General features: G+C 53.8%; 1 protein-coding gene across 1 annotated transcript in view; it reads left to right on the forward strand.

Annotated features, from left to right (window-relative positions):
• SHB (SH2 domain containing adaptor protein B) overlaps positions 1-20068 on the forward strand; it is a gene marked incomplete at its 5' end in the record, with an annotated part of 126126 nt that overhangs the window by 87909 nt on the left and 18149 nt on the right. Inside the window, 2 exon segments of the mRNA XM_006110028.2 lie at positions 7604-7775; positions 13538-13657. Coding sequence (XP_006110090.1) covers positions 7604-7775; positions 13538-13657 — 292 coding nt within the window.

Below are 20068 nucleotides of genomic sequence, written 5' to 3' on the forward strand. Positions count from 1 at the left end.
TTTTATGCTGTACACCTGTCTTCTCCAAATGAGGCCGGGGACCTGCACTTGGAGGGGCATTTTTGAGTGGCTATTGACCGCTATGATTGCCGCCTCTGGTCTGAATTCCCAGGGAGAGAGTGTGTCCCTGCCTGTCTGAGGATTGCCCATGCTTCTGGATGCCACACTGGGGATGGGGAGACTGGTGTGCCAGTGGATGGCAGGCAGAGAGCCATGCACCTGGCTTGTCCCCTCCTCTCTCTCCTGCCTTCCCTCGCTGCCATCTGTGGAGGGGGCAACAGCAGAAACATAAACAGATGGGCTGGGGCTTTGGGGCTTCTTGGCCAGGAAACTCATTTGCACAAATGCTCACCCTGCTTCCTCCAGGTCTTCTGAGGCTTGTGGATGGGGGAAAGCCCCTTTCTCAGGTCTGAGGGTTCTAAGTATCTGTGAGTGGAGGTGAAATGTCAGGGGACACTGCATCAGTCACTAGCAGACCTTCTTCACCTGACAGGCGAGCTGGCACAGAACTACCAGAGTGCAAGTGATTTCAAGTGCCAGGGGGTCTAGATGTAGCGCCCCATGTTGCCGCTTGCTGTGGGTGATCTGAGCAGGTTGCCTCTGTTTCTTCGTGTGTAAAATAGAGGCAGTAAGTGCCGAGAGTCAGGGCACAGCTCCGTGATGCTGCTTTTGGTATCACTGTTATGAGAATGTTGTGCCCAGACAGGACTTGTGCTGAACTCATTAGAGGCCTCTGGCATTCAAAAGACCTGGATTCAAGTCCAAGTTCAAGTCAAGCTGATGACTTGGGGCAAGCCAGTCCCTTTTCCAGCCCTGCTTTTCTCATCTGTAAAATGAGTTATGCCAGTAAAGATGGCTTGCTTCCGCAGGTAAAGGCTCCTATGTTGGAGTCATTTAATCATTTTCATCAGGATTTTTCTTTAAATTTTCTGTAGCCAAGCAGCAGCCTTTGGGACAGGGTCTTTGCACCAGGCAGTGGTGTCCATGCTTCCTTTGGGGCACAGATAAGAGGATGAAGGCACACCTCCTTGTGCCAGGCCCCCTTCCCGAGTCCAGGCTTGGCTCTAGTTGACTGTGTTCTTGGAACCCGGGCCACGTCCTGGCGCCTGCCTCGCAGGCTTCCCGATGCCCTGCTTTGTGGAGAGTCACTGCGGCCTCCCCTCACAATGAGGACCTCTGTTCCCAGACACCACCCACAAGATGTGGCAGCGTGGTGCCCTGGGGCCTGCATGTGTCTCCCAGGTGAACACAGAGGCCTCTTGTTGTCGATCCTGAAAATGCAAACTAAACATTTGCTGAGCCACATGTTGTCTTACAGCTTACCTGGAGCTGTCACTCACGGGGGGCGGGGGGCGGGGGTAGTGGAGAGTGAGGCCAACTCTTGAACTGGAGGGGAAAGGGGGGCTTTAACCTCTCTGGGCCTCAGTTTCTCCATCTGAAAAATGGGAATTCGAGGACTTGTGTGCATATATGCATAACCCATGGACACAGGCAATAGGGCGGTGAAGGGCTGTGGTGAGGGGCAGGGGTGGGCTAAAAGGGGTCTTGCTATGAGGAGCTGCAGGGCACAAAGGAGGAGAAAGGAGTTCTGCCTGCGGGTCTAGGGCAAAACCTGCCCCAGGAGGCAGCGTTGGAGCTGAACTTGGAAGAATGTCTGGGGCCTTCTTACACAGATAGTGAAGAAAGGGGTTCTAGAGGGCAGGCACAGCCGAGGCAGAAAACGGCAGAAAAGTGGTGATGGGTTTGGGAACTGGCCATTCTTGTGAGTGGGGCCTTGGGCTGGTTGTGAAACCCAGAGGGTTTTTGTAGGAGAAAATGTATCAAATTGGCATCAAGTCCCTGAGGACCTCAAGCACCAGAGTGAGGAGTTTGCCCTCCCTCCCAGCACTGGGAGCAGCGAGGGCCCGTGAGCCCCGCAGAGCTGTGCTTTAGAGGCCCGTGGGCTTTTTGGAACCTGGCCAGCCCTAAATCCTAAACAGAGAGGAGCTGGACCCCGGAGGAACACAGTTATTTCATCTAAACAAACATTTACTAAGCACGTCTCCCTGCCAAGCACTGCTGTAGATTTAGGGGCAGACAAGACAGGAGAGGGAAAAGCGAAATAAAATGAACGGCCGGGCTGATTGGGGAGCACTGGTGTCAGTGCCCACTGGGCTACAAGAGAAATGCCGAGTGCTGTGAGCCGGCAGGTGGTTCTCGGCAGGTGGGGTCAGGGGAGGCTTTGTGCCGTCCTAGGAAGCTTCTAGGTGTCCTACAGCTGGAGCAGAACAGTGGTCACTCCAGGTCTAGAGGATTCGTGAGGCACAGCCCCTGCATGACTGACCCTGCCCGTGTCTTCATGGGGGGTGGGGCGGGGGGGCACGGACCTGGAGTGGGATAAGCCTGCCCCTGGTGACGCACAGGCCTGGGCTCAGGCCTCGGTCCCCCCTGAGCTTTGAGAACCTGGAGGAGTTTTCCTCACCTCCTCTGAGGCCTCACCCATTACCCATAGGGTGGCAGGGTTCTTGGAGGGTTAGAGCGGGTGCCTGGGACACCTTCTTCCCTCATTTTCAGTGACCGAACTTCAGGGCCAGTTGGTATAAAATCTAGAATACAGCAGGTCCTCGAATAACGTCCTTTCCTTGAACATTGTGTCATTATAATGATGCCGAAGGAACTCTCGTTTAAATGAATTAGCCTGTGGCAATGTTGGTTTTGTTATACTTTGTTTTGCTTAAAGTCACAGAAACTGTCAGTGATGTTAAGTGAGGACATTACTGAATAAGTAGAAAGGGGACAGCATTGGAAGCTAATCTGGATGGAGAGTAAGAGGCCTCCTGGAATGTGAGGGGCACCTGAGCTGGGTCTAAAGAATGAGGCCTGTCACCAGACCACAACTGCTGGAAGGACATTTCCGGCATCACAGAGGGGCCTTGTCACCTGCCCTGGAGAAAAAGGCTGGGGGAGCCATTCACCAGGATCCTCTCCCGCTCCCGCTGCCGCTGGGTCTGGTCCTGCCCACCTGACCCCTTCCTCCAACAGAATGTGTAATTGCCTACAGGTGGGATTAATTAGGTGGGATTAGTTAGGTCCTGTCATTCTAAACAGCTCTACAGGGTGGCATATTTTTTTCTCTAAATGCACATATTCTTTTGAGGGCTGTGTCTTCCTTTATCTTTTGCAGAAAGTCACTAAATTAAAAGAATTGCCATTTTAAATTGCAGATTAAAGACAAACTTAATTAGAAGGAATGAAGGCAGTCGTGTTTGGAGCTTCAGTTCAACGCGTGTGTTGTTTTTTTCTTTTGCTCCTGAATCACTACACTTGGAGTTAGTATATTTTTATTTTAGGTGAAATGATTTGCCTAATTAAGCCTGTCATTCATCACCACCTGTTCTCTCTAAAATATGTGGCTATATTATTAAGCTTGCACGCAAATGTATAAATTAATTCAGCAGGGAATTACAGTGTTGACAGGATGTTATTAGGTTTTATCCAATTTATTTGGTCAGAAAACTGATATTTTCCCCCCCAATAAAGTGAAACAACAGTTTATTAAGTTTCTTCAGTCTTTTGTTGAGCACTTGTTATGTCGTAGGCATGGGCTAGGCTTGGCGGTTGGGGCAGGTATGGTACAGCCCCTGCCTTTGGGCTCCTGGGGAGCCAGAAGGGGAAACTGGCGATTAGGATACCGTCGTTTAAATCAGGGTTAGTCTGGGGTCAGGGAATGCTTCCTGGAAGAGGTGACCCTTGAAGGGCAGGTGGAATCAGTCAGGTGGAGAGGTTGATACAGCTCAGTGGAGGGTTGGGTCATGGTGAGTGATCCTCCTGGAAGGGGGCGTGGTCAGAACTGAGGCTGGACAGTTAGCCAAGTTGTTGGTGGTTCTGAAGAGCTTGGGTTTCTTCCCCAACCCATGTTCCATGCTCTGTGCCTCTCTTCTCAGTTGCTGTGCCAGGAGGTGTGTAGTAGGAATTTATTTTGGCAGAAATACTAAAGTTCTTATTTTAGCCAGTGGAGCCCCAGGTTGCCATAGGTGAAAATGCCTTGCCATTTATATGGTCCCTCCCTCTCCTCTGCAGGTGGCAAAAGTAAGGGAGAACCTCCGTCTCTCACCTAGACCCTCCCCACACCATGCCCCTTAGCTTGCTCCCTCCTCTCCATTCCTGACAACCAGAAAGAGAGCAGAGGGAAGGGAAGGCATGGTGGAGAGGCACTAGCTCAGCGGTTCTCAACCGGTGGGCCGCGACCCCTTTGAGGGTCGAACGACCCTTTCACAGGGGTCGCCTAAGACCATCGGAAAACACATATATAATTACATATTGTTTTTGTGATTAATCACTATGCTTTAATTATGTTCAATTTGTAACAATGAAAATACATCCTGCATATCAGATATTTACATTACGATTCATAACAGTAGCAAAATTACAGTTATGAAGTAGCAACGAAAATAATTTTATGGTTGGGGGTCACCACAACATGAGGAACTGCATTAAAGGGAAGTGGCATTAGGAAGGTTGAGAACCACTGTGCTAGATGGTCCCATACCCCTGACCCCATCTCCTGTTGTGCCCAGATCTCCATCTCAATGGGGGATTACACAGGGCGCTTCCCTGACTCATCCCAGTTAGTCTCAATGGGGCATTCATTACACAGGGCCCTGGCCTCCATCGCTTTCCCTAGCTGGTCTCCCTGCCTCCAGGGTTGCCCCAAACCCTCCATCAGCAGTTATAGAGGACTGATTCTAAAGCCCAATCTGAGAATTGAATTTACTGATTTAACCAAGAATCAGGTCCCAGCTCTTTGGAAAGGGGTTCTCTGACCAGGCCCTTTCTTGTCTGCCTGATCCCATGGTTAGCCAGCCCCTCCTACAGGGCTCTGCAAGCTCAGAACCTGCTTCACCTCTTCCTCACCCTTCTTCTCCTCTAAAAACTATATGCCCCATTGGATTGACTGCCATGAGGGCTGGTGTGGTTCAGCAGGAACTTTGATGGGAGACGCGGGCTGCTGGGAAGCCAGGGAGGGGCCCATAGTGACACGTGTGACAAGGCCGCAGCTCTGGGCTTTACCCCCTCACCACCTCTATGAAAGCCTAGAGGGGCCTTGAGGTCATTGCTGTCTTATCTGTGCCTGAGGGTGGACACAGGACAGAACTGTGGCCAGAGAGCAGGGCAGGACCCCAGCAGTCCTCGCTCTGTCCCTGCTCCATGCTGCCAGTCCTGACATCACGGCTGCTCACGAAGCCTAGAGTTTTCTGTGTCTTCCCCGTCCTGGATAATGCCAGCCTCCTCCTTCCAGCGCTCAGGCCAAAAGCCTGCTGTCTCCTCTTGTTCTCGCACTCCACACTGAGTGCCCGGAAGGTCCCGCTGTCCCTGCCTGCAGAGCGCAGCCAGAATCTGACACCCTCTGTCACTTCCATGCACGGCTCCCAGGCCAGCCCCTCCTATAGTAGCTTCCTCGCTGCTCTTCCTGTGCTCCCCCTCCATCTCGCTTTTTTAAAAAAAATAAACTCTTTTAAAGAACAATTTTCGGTGCACATCAAAATTGAGCAGAAAGTACAGGGAGTTCCCATAGGCCCTTTGCCCTCTATCTCTTTTCAGCACAGCAATTCTGTTATAAAAGTGCCAGGTTAAAACCTTCCCATCAAAACATCAGAATGGCTCTCCTTTCTCTCAGAATAAAGCCAAAGTCCTTCCCAAGGCCCGCTGAGCTCCGCTTCCTCCCACTCGCCTCCCCTCACCCCCACTCCCCCCACAGCCCTCCCAGCTGTGTTGCTTCTCCAACACCCAGGCATATTCCCACCTCAGGGCCCTTGAACTTGCTCTTCCCTCTGCCTGGAATGCCCTTCCTGCCGGCAGATGTCCTCATGGCTCGTCCCTCCTTTCCCTCAGGAATTCATTCAGATGTCACCTTTCAAGAGGTCTTCCCTGCCCTGCTTTTGTTTCTCCAACGCACTTACCACCAGCTGGTGAGCTGGGGGTCTGACTGACTGATTTATTGTTTGTCTCCTCACCGAGGTTCTGGGCTCCACAGCAGGGATAGCTCTCTCTCACTGCTGTTTCCCCAGCCCTGAAGTGTGTTGGGCCCGTGTGAATGAGTGTTTAGACGTGAGAGGGTGAACGGATGGCCTGCGGGCCCCGCTGCAGCCTGAGGGTGACCACACACACGTGGTCTGACATGCCTGGCAGGAGCCTCCCTTCCTGCTGTCTTCCTCAGTGGTTCCTAGAGAAGAGTGTTGGAGGGATGGAAGTGCTCCACAGACCTGACGGATGACCTTTTCTGTCACAGGACAAGTTCATTCCCATCCTCGGTCCCCATAGACCTCAGTCGCCACAGACAGGCGGGGTTTTCCCACCGCTCCCTTCCCGTGAATGAGGTTGATTGCTGGCTCAGAGGGCTGCTTGCCACCTCTGCTTGCTGGTGGGAGGGGAGTGTGTCGCTTGGCCAAAGACGTGTGTCGTTTGGCCAGCAGCTAGTCACAGCTTTGGGAACCTTGTTTCGCAGGCCCCGGCCCAGTTTACTCAGCACTCTGCGTGTGCCAGGCCCTTAGGATGTATTCCCTCATCTGGTCATCACAGCAGCCTGGTGATGGAGCAGATGGGGCCTCAGAGAGGTTGAGTGACAGCCAAGGCTCCCAGCTGGCCAGGGCAGGCTTAGGAGAGAACTCAGATCAGTTCAGTAGCTTAGTGAGGTGACCAGTACTGTGTCCACATTGAGCAGACATGATAATAAAAGCCTGTAAAATATGGATGCAAAATAACACTGACCCAGCACAGACTACATGGCACACGTGACTGAATCCTCACAACAACCCCATGAGGTGGGCGCCATCATCACCCCTATTTCATCTCAGGAGGAAACTGAGGCCCAAAGAGCGACATGCAAGGTGGACTTGCTGGTCTCCAGGAATCCTCCCAGCAGCTCGTTTCAGCTCAGTGTTTTCTGCTCTTGGTGCATTATCTCCAGGGTCATCTTCCCCAAGCCCACGGGGTGAACGATGCTCCCATAGGCCCAGCAAGGATCTGTCCCCCGTGATGGGCACTGTCCGGCCTTACCTGGGGGCTGGGCCCAGGGCAGGTCTGGCTGTGTAGGACCCACACACGGGACAGAGTGAAGAGATGCAGACTGGGAGATGCCACATGACTCTGACTGTAACTCTTGTAGGGTTGTCCCAGAAGAAGGGGGGCCAGTGTGGCCATTGCGGCACTGGTGGGATGGGAGAATGGGAGGAGAGGAGCCACTTGGAGGCAGGTTTTTGGCACAAAATGAGGAATAACTTTCTTTCCTGAGAACTGTCCAGGGGACTGAGCCCACTCAGGAATGCTGGGTCCCCCCTCCTGGCTAGAGATTGCAGGGGCTTCCTTTGGGGATAAGGCTGAGCTCAGTGGCTTCTGCAAACTTAACCAGCCCCATGGAAGTGCTGCCTGGCTTTCACAGCACCTTCGTGCCCTGTCTTAGGAAGTCCACATCCTGAGAGCCATGTGTGCTCATTGCTTGGAGCTCTTCCTTCTGCCAACTGTAAAGCCCCAAGGAGAACAGTCAGTCGACTCTTACCTCACTATGCCCCCCACCCCGGGAATTCCTCAGGCCGAGCTCCCATAACTGTGCACTCTCTCTCCACAGCCCAGTTTAACGGCAACGAGAAACGACAGTCATCCCCCTCGCCTTCCCGGGACCGGCGGCGCCAGCTTCGAGCTCCCGGAGGGGGCTTCAAGCCCATCAAGCATGGGAGCCCAGAGTTTTGTGGGATCCTGGGAGAAAGAGTGGATCCTGCTGTCCCACTGGAGAAGCAAATGTAAGTTCTCAGAGGCACAGCCCAACCTCAGCTCCCAGCTCATAGTCACTGCTCTTCCCTTTCTTTATCTTGTTTTAAAAACTCACAGACTGAGAAAATGTTAGGGCTCCAGGGGTCTTTCAGTCTATGTCCCTACCCTGCCTCCACATACAGATGGGCATGTTGAGGCTCACGGAAGGTCAAGGCCACCATAAGGTCAGTGGCAGGTGCTTTCTCCGTCCACACGGCATCACCTCCCTTACTTCTGAGGACTAGTAAGAGGGACACAGTTCACTCCGCCCTCCTACATCACATGAGTTTTTGAGTAGCTAAGTGTATACCAAATCCCGTCCCTACTTGTAAATTAAATTTATTTTCTAGCTTGAGATGTTGTTGCCCCACATCTGCCTGGTATTCGTGCAAGGCTTTGACACTCTTGGTTTGGGTTTTCACAGCCCCTTTGCCTCCTCGCTTACCCTAACACGGCTGGTAAGGCCCGTTTCTGGTTTCTGTCCTCCCCTTGACCATGATGATCGTCTCCCTTCTCTGCCAGGGTTTTAATGTGAACAGGCCCCTGATCTGCTCTGAGACCTTCAGTGGCTTCCTGTCACCTGCATGAAGTCCCACCTCCCAATCCTGCCCCTCACGCTGAATTGCCCCAGGCTGCGTTCTCCTTTTCTCAGCATTCCACATACCTGAACTAGAGTGAGGTTCTCCGGGAACATGATAAAGCAGGTCCTGGATCTTGTGCTGGCACCATCGGGTGTATCATCCTCTTAACAAGCAAATGTGTGATAAATGGGTTATCATCCCCATTGCACAGATGAGAAAATCGGAACTCCAAGCGGGGCAGAGCATTTGTAGGCTCCCAGGGTTCCAGTGCAGAGATAGGATTTGAACTCCAGCCCTGTGACTCTCCCCTCACTCCCTCTCCTCATGCACACTCTTGCCCCCACCCTTAGCACACGCCTGGCACAGAGCAGGCACTCAGTCCAGTCCGCCAAGAGATTAGCTGACACCAAGCTGGTTCCTTATAAGATCACGAACTATATCAGTCTCCGCCCAGGGAATTCTGGTCTCAGCACAGCCGACAGTGTATCCCTCACAGGAAATGCTGGCCCGGTGAGCAGGATGCAGGGTTTTCCGATGATGTCATGTGCTCGTGTGCCTTTTTTAAGCATGTGCGATCCTCGGGAGGCTGCAGCCTCCGAGCCTGCTGTACTGAGCACATGGGTGCGGGGAGTGTTGTGTTCACCGTTTCCCATAGACATGCAGATTGGGCGGCAGGTTTTGCTTATGTCTGATCAAACTGTTTACTTTTTAATCAACAAACACAATATGATCCAGAGATGCCAGGAGCTGTTCAGTGTGCATCCTGACCCAGGTCTGTATGGGGTCAGCAGCCCAGCCTACTCTCCCCGCCCCCCCACCCCCCTTGCAGAGCTTTCGACAGGTTGGGGCCCTCAAAGACAGTTCTGCCCTCTTTCCTTTCCCGTTCCCGCCTGACAAGGCCCTTGGCCAAGTTCAGAGTCAAGGCTGGTCCTCCCTCCCCCATCATCTCTTCTTCCCAGGATTATTCTGGCCTGGGAAGGCCCTGACTCATCACCAAGAGGTGTGCTCAGGTAAAGTCCCATCTCCAGCACAGCCCAGTGACCCAGACAGAGAGGATCGCCTAATCCCTCACCTGACTGATGATGCCTCAGTGTTTAGAAGGCACAGGGGAGAGGGGAGGCGGAGGCTGACACACTGGACGGGGGCTGACCTCAGGGCTGTTGAGGGACAGTCACACATCTGCTTTCCTTCCTGGGACGGTGGAAGAGTTGCTCAGCTGCTCAGGGGACACCCCTCTCCCGCACCTCCTGGAGGCAGCCCACAGTCCCCTCTGTCCTGCATCATGATTACCATCAGCACATAAACACGTTCTAGTCGTGAACTTCTCTTTAAAACAAACTTCTTAAAAGTAAATAAATAAAATCTTGATCCTCTCTAGCTCCTGCCCGTGTTGGGAACATACGTTCCGTGAGGGCTGGAACTTGTTTGGGTCACCACTGTTTCCTCCCAGTGTGCAGAACAGTGCCTGGCACATCATCAGTGCTCATAAATACTGTCTGCTGAATGGACGGAGTCCCCACGGAGCTGCCAGCACTTTCTCTCTCCCTTTCGTCACCTCCCCTTCTCTCTCACCCACCACAGTCTGCTCCCCTTTCCTGCCCAGTCACCAGGTGACGGCCTCTGTCCTCCAGGGCATCCAGCAGAGTAGCTGGCTCCCTCCTTTGCAGACACTCTGCTCCGGGTTTTTCCCCTGCCTCCCTGGCTGCTGGCTCCTCACCTCAGCCTGACCTGAAGGATGGACGGTCCGGGGCTCAGGATCTGGTGGTGATTCACCAGTGCACATCCCAGCCCACACGTCTCCCAGAACACACGACTCCCACATCCAGCTGCCTTCTTGGCATCTCCACTTGGCTGACGAATGGGCATCTCAAATTTAACGTGTTTGGATCTGGGTTCCTCATCATCTCCTAGACACTCTTCCCCCAGCTTCCCCACCTCCATAAATAGCACCACATGTTACATGTGGCTGGTTGCTCAAGCCACAAACCTGGAGTCATCTTCAGCCCTCTTTTTGCCTGGCATCAGCATCTAATGCATCAGTAAGTTCTGCCAATTATCCATCCAAAATACAGCCTGATTCTGTTCCGTCTTCTCATCTCCATGGCCACCTCCCGTCGACCACTGCAGAAGCCTCCTGACTTGTGTCCTGCTTCACTTCCCCTCTGGTCCCTCTTCAGGTAGCCTGGTTGATCTCATAAGATCATCCAGAGCAAGTAACAATCTCAGATTGACCCTCTGAACGCCATAAGCATCTATAGGTGCAATTAAATTCAAAATATCGTCGCATGTAAGGATGGTTCCCGTTTTGGACGCGTGGTAGTTAACTGCTTAAAACTCTCATTGCCCTCCACTACACTTAGAAGGAACTCGGACTAATTTTCTTGGCCCACAAGGCCTCTCCCCTCATCCAGTACCACTCCCAGGCTCACAGTGCCGGACCATCCTTGCTGCTCCGTGAGCATCCCAAGCTCATTCCTACTTTGGGACCTTGGCCCTTGCTAGCTCCTCTACAGAAAGCGTGTTTTCTTTGGCCCTTTACATGATTGGCTCCTTTTCACAATGGAGAGTCTCAGGTCAAATGTCATCTTCTGGGAAGCCTCCTTCACTCTAAAGTACACTCCAGCCCCCACACCCCCAGTATTCCTACATAGCTCTTGTCACTATCTGAAACCCTTTCCTGAATCTATTTGTTGATTCTCCTTCTCCCTGTATCAGCCCCACGAGATCAGGATGGAGTGAGTGGTGAGTAAATACTGGATGAGCTAATGGATATTGGATGGGCTGGATGGCAACGGTTGGACCTTAACTCCTGTGGTTCTGACCTGATGGGCCAGTTCCACTGAGTCCAGCACATCCCCAAGATGTCCTCTGCCTGGATTCTCTTTTCAGTCCCGCAGAGCCTGCTCAGGGCCAGTAGTTGGCCCCCAGCCCCCTTCAAGACCACTCGGGCCCATCCTGTCTCCTGGCCAGTGGCTTCCCCTCAGTGCCCTTCTCTCCCACACTCTGCCTGGGCCTCCTTGAGCCTCCCCTGAGTTCCCTGCCTTTCTCTCCATTCGGAGCAGCTGGAGCAGCTAGAGCAGCCCAGGAGGGAACCAGCAGCTCCCCTGAGAGGCCCGACTGCCACCACCTCCCTTGAGCCCGCTTGCTCCTGGCTCCGGGCGGGACGGGCAGCAGGCAGCACTGCCCTGGAGGCCACTTCCATGCCTTCGTTAAGGACACCTGCTTCAAATGACTGGAACCTGTTTTCCTAATAAAACAGTTTTTGTCAGCTCACTAGGGGTGTGTTACACGGGTGAAATCTCCCAGAAAACACCCTTCCCAGCTGTTAACTCTTGTTTCTAAGGTCGGCGCCATCTTTGTCTGTCTCCCAACGACAGGCCTTTCTGAAGCACACCTGCGCCTTCACGCCTCTGAAGTGTTTGATCAGTGCAGCCCCAGCTTCACGTTCCCCCTCATTTCTGTGCCAGTTCAGAAAGGAAGGCGGCTCTGAGGTCTGCACACTCCCTGCTTTTTCCCTGGGCCAGTCTCCCCTCCGAGTGTCCAGCCCCAGGGCTGACCTGTGAGTGGTCATCTCCTGGGCAGTCAGTGACTCAGTCACATGCTCCTCATACCTGCTGTCCAGTCCTTGCGTTCCTGGAGCTGGTTGGGGTTCCTTTTGTTCATAATTACATCATCAGCACTGCTGCTCCTGTTCAGAGCACCGCCTTGCGAATGGCAGGAAGTGAACAGTGAAAGGCAGTGTTTCTCTAAGAGAATGTCTGTACCCGAAAGCTCAGGGCTGCTGGCAGGGCACTCATGGCGTAGCCAGGACCAGGAGGCAGCATCCCGCTTACACCTGGGAATTTAAAATACAGCCTCCGGGGCAGGCAGCAGCCAGAAATATGATCACTGGGGAAGTTCCCCAGGGCCATCTGCAAGTTCAGCCTCGTCCTGCTGATGCTCATGGCTGCCATTCATAGAAATTCATCCCATCCCAGGCTCTGCATAAGTCCTTTTATGCATCATCCCATTTAATCTTCAGCCCCAAAACAGGGGTGGAGGGATCCTAACTTGATAGAGAACCAACGCTCAGCCAGGTTAAGCCGCTTGCCCCAGACCACCTGGCTGGCCAGTGACCAACCATATGTGCCTCTGCAGCCGGAGCCTGCTCCCGCCTTGTCCAGCACCTCTGGTTCTCTTCCTGGCCCTGTCTCTCACCACCTTCCAGATGTGTTCTGAGTATGCCCACTAACTGGCGTCTTAGGGTCTTCACTCTTCCACTGAATTTGTACCTTCAGCCTTTCCATTATCAACTCTTCCCCATTTGTCCTGCAGTTGGGGGCCTTAGGCCACCAGCCTCTGCACCCCTTCTTCTGATTCGGCCACTCAACCACGTGGTGTCCAGAAGCAGTGATGCTGGATCCCCTCGTGCCCGGTCAATGCCAGATTCATGCGGCTGGAGCAGTGGGGTGGCCACCCTCCTGAGTGACGAGCACTGGTCATTGTCCTACAGATGTCTCAGATTCAACACATGTCCCTCCTGTCAGCACCCACTATGGCTTTGGTGTCACTTGGATGGAGAAAGCCAGAAGCCTCACATTGCACACAAGGCCCCCAGAACCGACCCTGCCTCAGGGCCTCCTGGGCCTCATCCTGACCCCCACCCCCTCTCTTGCCTCACTCCACGCTGACCTCCTTGCTGTTTCCAAAACCCAGCAGGCGCTCCCGCCTTGGCCTCTGCCTTTGCTGCCCATCCCTCTGCCAGAATGCTCTTTTCCAGCTGCTGTCCTTCGGGCTTCCTCCAGCACCTCCTTCAGGCCCATGCTGAAATGTCACTCTCTCCGAAGGCTTCCGTGGCCACTGCCTAAAACAGCCGTCCCTACCGAGAGCTCCAGACCACACAGCCCTGCTCTATCTCCTCCGTAGCACCTGCACTAGATGTCAGCTTCGTGAGGGAGGTGACTGTGGGTTTGTTCACTGTCCTCTCCCCGGGATCTGGCAGGCAGCAGGCACTCGGCAAATGTCTATGAATGACTGGGCATGAGTGCACAAACGCACCTGCTTTATAACAAGGAGGCCCTGGCCGTGCCAGCTGCCTTCTGAGGGGCTGAGCCTCCTCAAGGAGGAGCAGAATTCAGGGTGTCAGCTGTGGGGTCCTGTCCTAGGGTTCTGACCCTCTCCCTTCTCCCCAGATGGTATCACGGAGCCATCAGCAGAGGAGAGGCCGAGAACCTGCTGCGACTCTGCAAGGAGTGCAGCTACCTCGTCCGGAACAGCCAGACCAGCAAGCACGACTACTCCCTGTCCCTGAAGTGAGTACAGCCTCGTCACCCCCAAGCCCTTCTCCGCAGCCTCCAGCGGAGCGCAGCCGCTCTCGAGTCCGTGGCAGAAAGACCCTCCGGCGTCCCCCCGGGAAACTTGCCAGCACGAGTTATTTCAAGCCTGGGTTTTTCAATTTGATCTTATCCCCCTGGGATACAGAGGCGTCTTTATGTTCTGCTTCTGCCTCCCCAGAAGAGGAGGGGCCTCTTCCTAGGATTTATATTGAATAACCAGGAATCGAGTTCACATCTGCCTGAGCCAGGGACTGTGTGAAGCTCTTAGCGTACCCACTCTCTCAAACCTCACAACAACCCTCTGATAAAAAACAGCTTGTCCCCATTTTGCAGGTGAGGAAACTGAGGCACAGAGAGGGGACGTGGCTGGCCTAAATTGTAGGGTCAGGACTCGAGGCCAGCTTATGTTCTAGGTTGCTGATTGGACAAGTCTGATTTTTGATATTTTACAAAGGTTGTGAGGAACACTGGGAAGAGCTGGGAAGAATCCTGTTGGTGGTGGCACTTGTGGCTGCTTTGTAAACTGTCAGGTCTTTCTGACCCACGAGGCATTGTTGTCAGGTTTGCAGCCCCCACATAAGAAAAGCGTGTTTTGGTTGAGAGTTTCATCAGTCAACCAAAGATGGGACCCAACAGATTGTCTAAAACCCATTTTACTGATAGGAAAACAGAGGCCGAGAGAGAGGAGGTATTCCCCAAGGACACATAGAGAGTTGGTGACAGAATTAGGGAATGAAAACCCAGGCCCTCCAGACAGGACAGCACAGCACCAGGAGCAGTGAAGTCCTCTCTGCTCCAGTCGCCGGTTTTAGAAGCCGCATGGTGGAGAGAGCTGCTGGGTTGCAAGTCAGGAGGCCGTGTGTGGCCAGCCATGTAGACAGTACGATCAGTGCAGCCAAGCAAGGAGAGACTGGTCTGCGCTCTCTGCTCAGGGCCAACCCCACCCCGTCCTCTGGGCTCTGCCCTGAGAGTGACAGTGACACATTGCAGAGCCGCTTGGCAGGAAACAGGCACTCGTGGGCGTCCCTGGAGAAGGGGAGATGTGTGGAGACCTGGTGGGAGCCACCAGTCTTACAAGGACCATCAGGGCAGGAGCAGACGTGGTCGGGGTTCCCAGATGGGGGGTTAGGGACAGCAGATTCCAGCTCAGTGAGAAGAAACGTTTTCTAAGAGCCGGAGCTGATGAGGAATTAGAGCGGCTTAGCACTGACTCTGTAGGTAGTGAACGTCTCGTCATGGGAGTGTGCACCAGGGCTGGCCGACCACCTTGCCAGGGAGTGGAGGGGATTTCTAACCAGCTGGGAAGGCACTCAGGACAAACGGCGCCTGTGCACTTTATTGTCCACCCTCAGACCCAGCAGCTTAAAGAAGCAGGTCAGTGATCGCAGCTGAGGAAAATTCGATAAGCTAAACAGCAACGGGGCTGGGAGGCTGGGCTGGAGGCAGCCAAAGACAGAGAGAGGGCGGTCAGTGGAGTAGCAGGGGACTGGTACACACCACTGGCCATGCTGACAAGGGCCAGGGGTCCTCAACTTCTCACCACTCCATGCAGCCCCTCTCCCTCCCTTGCTGTTGTGGTAACCCAGGTGCCCATGAGTGAAGTTCCAAGATCTCCACGGTCCTGTCTCCGGGTGAATTGTGCTCTTCTGGGGTAGGAAGCCAGTAGTCTCAGAGGCGGGACTTCCTGGTCACCACCCTTCCTGCCAACCCAGGCAGCCTGCCCACCCCCTGAGCTTCCTCAGCACAGCAACCATCACACTGGCAGCTCTGAGTTCCTCCAGGAATTTCATTCCTCCTCATATCCCATTGTCTGGGGCCTGGTCAGAGGGGACTTCTCAAGAGGACTGATGGAATGTACCAGAGAGGAGGGGATGGCGTGCCCCATGCCAGGCCCAGCTATTCCTCCATGAAAGCCAGATAGTAGGACCACTCTCGAGGAATGGACAGCATCTTGATCTGTCCTCACAGTAACAAGCTTGTAGTCCAGGGACTAGGCTGTGTGCAAGGAGAAAGCAGGGGACAGGCTGCCCCCCTCCCTGATCTTGTGGGCTTGGCAATCACGTCACTTTTCTGAGCCTCAGCATCCTCATCCGTGCCTAGGGTGGAGGGGGTAGCGTGTTCTCACAGATAGAAAGCATCTATAGCCCAACCAGCGCCATGTAAACATTATTTACATTATTCCCACCCTGCCCTGCTTTCCCAGGTCAGCCCTGTATCTTCTTTGAAGGCCATTCTTTAGAGCTACAGAAGGGACCCACTGTCCAACGTCCTGGACAGGAGTCCTGTCCTGCCACTTACTGCTCACCATGTGACCTTGGCGAGTTCCTTCCCTCTGGGGCTCAGCATCCATGTCTGCCCAGAGCAAGACAGACTGATGGTTGCTGAGGATGCCTTCACCTCTGACATTAAAGTGTCTCTTGACTCCCCAGATCTCCTCTGTGTGCGGGCTCAGCCACCCTTTGTCCTTGGAGTGTTCTGGCTGGATCCCCTGCACCTCCCCGGCCAGAACACTCTGCTTACTGTCAAGCCCATGGACGCTGGAGGAGGAGGAGGAGGAGAAGGGTTTAATTTTGCATGTTTGTCTAGAGCAGTGGTCAGCAAACTGCGGCTCTCGAGCCACATGCGGTTCTTTGGCCCCTTGAGTGTGGCTCTTCCACAAAATACCACGTGCGGGCGCGCATGTACAGTGTGATTGGAACTTCGTGGCCCATGCGCAGAAGTCCGTAACTTGTGGAAGAGCCGCATGTGTCTCCCGGCCCGACGTTTGGCGACCACTGGTCTAGAGCAGTGAGTCCCAAAGGCCAGAGGAGTAGCCTCGCCTGGTCAGCTTTCCCTTGAGGGAGTCCAAAATTGGGGAGGTGAGCTAGGCCATCCCATGGCTGGGCGGGGCAGCTGGCTAAGGGAAAGTGGGCTTGCTTCCCAAAGTAGCCCCATTCCTGATGACCAGTCTGTCTGCCAGCCATCAAGTGACACCTGGTATTAATCAACCAGACCATCAGTGGAACTGGGACTGAACATCCCGGCTGCCTGGGGCGAGTGCCAGCTTTGCCAGGCACCCCATGAGGTGTGAGGGCTCTCAGGTTCCCGAGGCCTGGCTGGCAGGGGCAGGATGGGGAGTGGCATTCCATGCACGGTGTTGTCAGGAGTGTGGTGCAAATTGACATTGGAATCCCAGCTATGTTTTCTTATAAACCTTAGTTCCTGACGTGAGAGTGTTCTAGGGTGAGGAGGACTTGGGGGAGTCTGGCCTCAGGACAGAGTCCTCCACCCTTTCCGTCCTCCTCTCAGCAGATGGTTATGAGAACCTTCTGTACCAGGCACTGGGCAAGGCCACAGAGTGAGCGCCAAGGTGAGGACAGCCTGGCCAGGCTGCAGAGCTCACAGTGCGGCCCATTCATCCCTGGCCATGTTGTACACACGTCTGCACGGAGGGCCTTGCACGGATGGGGATAGCGGTCCCTGCCACAGAGGGTCAGGAGAAGCTACAGGGGGGAGGTGCGCTCAAATCTTAAAGAGAGGGTAGGTATTCCCCAGGCTGGTTGGACCCCAGGTGAGGGGACAGCCAGGCAAAGCCCAGGAGGTGCAGAAGAATCTTGCAAGGACCTGTGCCTCTCAGAGAAGCTGAGACTCAGTTCTTAGCGATGGGGCCACTGAAGTGCAGGGTCCACTCTCAGGCACTGGTCCTGAGCTTAAACCCCACTTCCACCTGACCCTGCCTCCCTGCACCTTATATTCCTGTGCTTTTGCTCTGGATGGCCCCATAGGTTGGCTAGGACAAAGTTCACATCCTCTTCCTCATCGTAGGTAGAGGCAGCATAATGACCTTGCCAAGGCTGGAGTGAAGGCAGCGGACTCTCAGCCCCTCCTAAGCATTCCTGATACCAGGTCAGAAGGTCATCAGATGTCAAACCTGGAAGTGACCTGAGACACCCACCTAGTCCAGTCCCTTTGCTCCTGGGTGGGGAGACTGAGACCCATAGTGGACTCACGATTGACCTAAGGCTCCCCAGCTGGCAGTTGACACACTGACAATTAGAGATGGCGACTGCTTCCCACTGTGGGGACTAGATAGAGCCCTGTGCAGGCCCAAGCTGCCCTCCACCTACCCCTCCACCAAAAACTCCTGCATCCGTAACAATCCAAGATGGCACCTGAATCGCCCACCCATCGCCTCTCAGGTCCCTCAATGGCAGACACCCCCAGCTCTGAAGCAATCTTACCAAGATCCTGCCTCGTGGTTTTTTAACATTGCGCTATCCCCTCCCCCTGAAGAACTCTCCCTCTTCCACATCTGCAGCCTGGCCTGACTGAGCTCAGGCCCTTAGGCTCCCGCTCAGGCACCAGCAGCCACTTTGGCCCTGGCATTAACCACTGACCCCCTGTGTACACTCACTGCAGCCTCTGGAAGCAAAGGATTGAGCCTTTAGATATTGGCACACAAACATCACACTCTACACAGCTTCCTGCCTGGGAAGGCAGGCAGTAGGGGAAAGAGATGAAAAGTCTTGAAAAATCTCATTAAAAGAGTTCTTCAGGCATTTTGGACTATGAATGACTTTTTGCAACTTCTAGTTCCATGAGTTTTCGCAAAGGAATCTGGAGAAGATGAGGGAAACAGAACTTCAAAGCTGGAGGGCTTGCAGCTGGGGGGCCGGGAGCAGGGTGAGTGCCAGGGCCTCCCTCCCTGTGTGCGGGCGGCCTCTGCCTGCATGGGGCCCGGGCCTGGGAGACAGAGCTGCACTTCTTAGGCCTCCTGGCCCAGTCTCACCTCTCTTTAGGCAGTGAGAGTCCCACCCCCAGCTGGGGAAATGACCCCTCAGAGCCCTCAACCAAAGGGCCATCAGCTTTCAAGTCCTCAAAGACAGAGTGCACAGCATCCTTGCAATTGTGGTCCAATGCTAACCTCAGGAGAGGCTTCTGGGGTCTGGCCTGTTTCCATGAGGGTGCAACTCGGGTTTGACTGTTCAGGAGCCTTCCTCAAACCCCCGCCCCCCCCCCCAAGCTCTGCCCCATTCAGTGTCACTTACCTCCTGGGCTCCAGCCCTACAGGAGCTCATAGCCAGAGGGGAGGATATTTACACCCGTAACTCACAGACAGACAGTCCCTGACTTACAGAGGTTTGACTTAAGGTGTTTTGATTTTACGATCCTGTGAAAGTGACACACATTCAGGAGAAACCGTACTTGAGATTGTGAGTTTTGATCTTTTCTCAGGCCAGCGATGCCATACGTTACTCTTGTGGCGCTGGACAGCGGCAGCGAGCCACAGCTTCTAGTCAGGCTCGCAGTCAGAGCGTCAAGCACCCATACTCACAGTGCAGTGTTAAGTGCATCTTCAACTTAACATACTTCCAACTTACGATGGGTTATCAGGACATAACTTCATCGTAAGTGGAGGAGTAGCGTGTTTAGGGCTACCCAAGGCAGTAGGTGCTCGGGGCCGGGACAGGGGAGGACCAGAGGAAGGGAGGAGAAGGATGAGCAGGGCTTAGACCTGGGATGGGGCAGAGAGGGCAGCCCAGGCAGAGGGAATGGCACAGGCAGGGAAGTGTGGATCTTGGGCAAGAACAACAAATAACACTTGGGTGGGTACGGTCCTGGGTCCTAGTCGCCAGGCTGAGGAAATGGGGCTCTAGCCTGTAGGGCAGGGACATCCTGAAGGTTTTGAGCAGGGTGTAGTCATGTCCTCAGAGCTGTATTCTAGAACCTTCAGTGACCCAAGGTGCACCGTGAGTACTGTCAAGGAAGGGACACTGCTTCTGCCCCCGCGTGCCCACAAATATGCCAAGAGGCTGGGAGGTGGGCAGGCATTCCAAGGGGAGATCCAGGGCAGCCCTTTCCAGGATGTTAAGGGGAAAGCATGGGCTCTGCAGTCAGAGATACCTGGGTTTGAATCCTGGCTCCATCTTTTACCTGCTGTGTGATGTTAGGCAAGTGACTTTACTTCCCCGATCATCTCCTGGAAAACTGTAGGTCACTTTCATCAAGCCGTTGTAAGACGTATAGTCGGTCCTCCGTATCTGCAGGTTCCACGTCCATGGATTCAAACGTCCATGGATTCAAGCAACCACAGATAGAAAATATTTTGGGGGAAATGTTACATTGTTGCCGACTTTTACTGTGTAGTCAGGCCTAAGATGGTGTCTGTACTAAACATGTAGACTTTCTTTTCTTGTCATTATTCCCTAAATAATACGGTATAACAACTATTTACATAGCACTACATTGTATTAGGTATTATGAGTAATCTAGAGATTAAAGTATATGGGAAGATGTGGGTAGTTTGTATGCAAATACTACACCATTGTATATAAGGGAGCATCCTCGGATTTTGGTATCGTAGGGGAGTCCTGGAACCAGGTATGCCTCGCCCTGGGCCCACAATAG

The sequence above is a fragment of the Myotis lucifugus genome, unplaced genomic scaffold (genome assembly GCF_000147115.1).
Source record: "Myotis lucifugus unplaced genomic scaffold, Myoluc2.0 scaffold_180, whole genome shotgun sequence".
NCBI lineage: Eukaryota > Metazoa > Chordata > Mammalia > Chiroptera > Vespertilionidae > Myotis > Myotis lucifugus.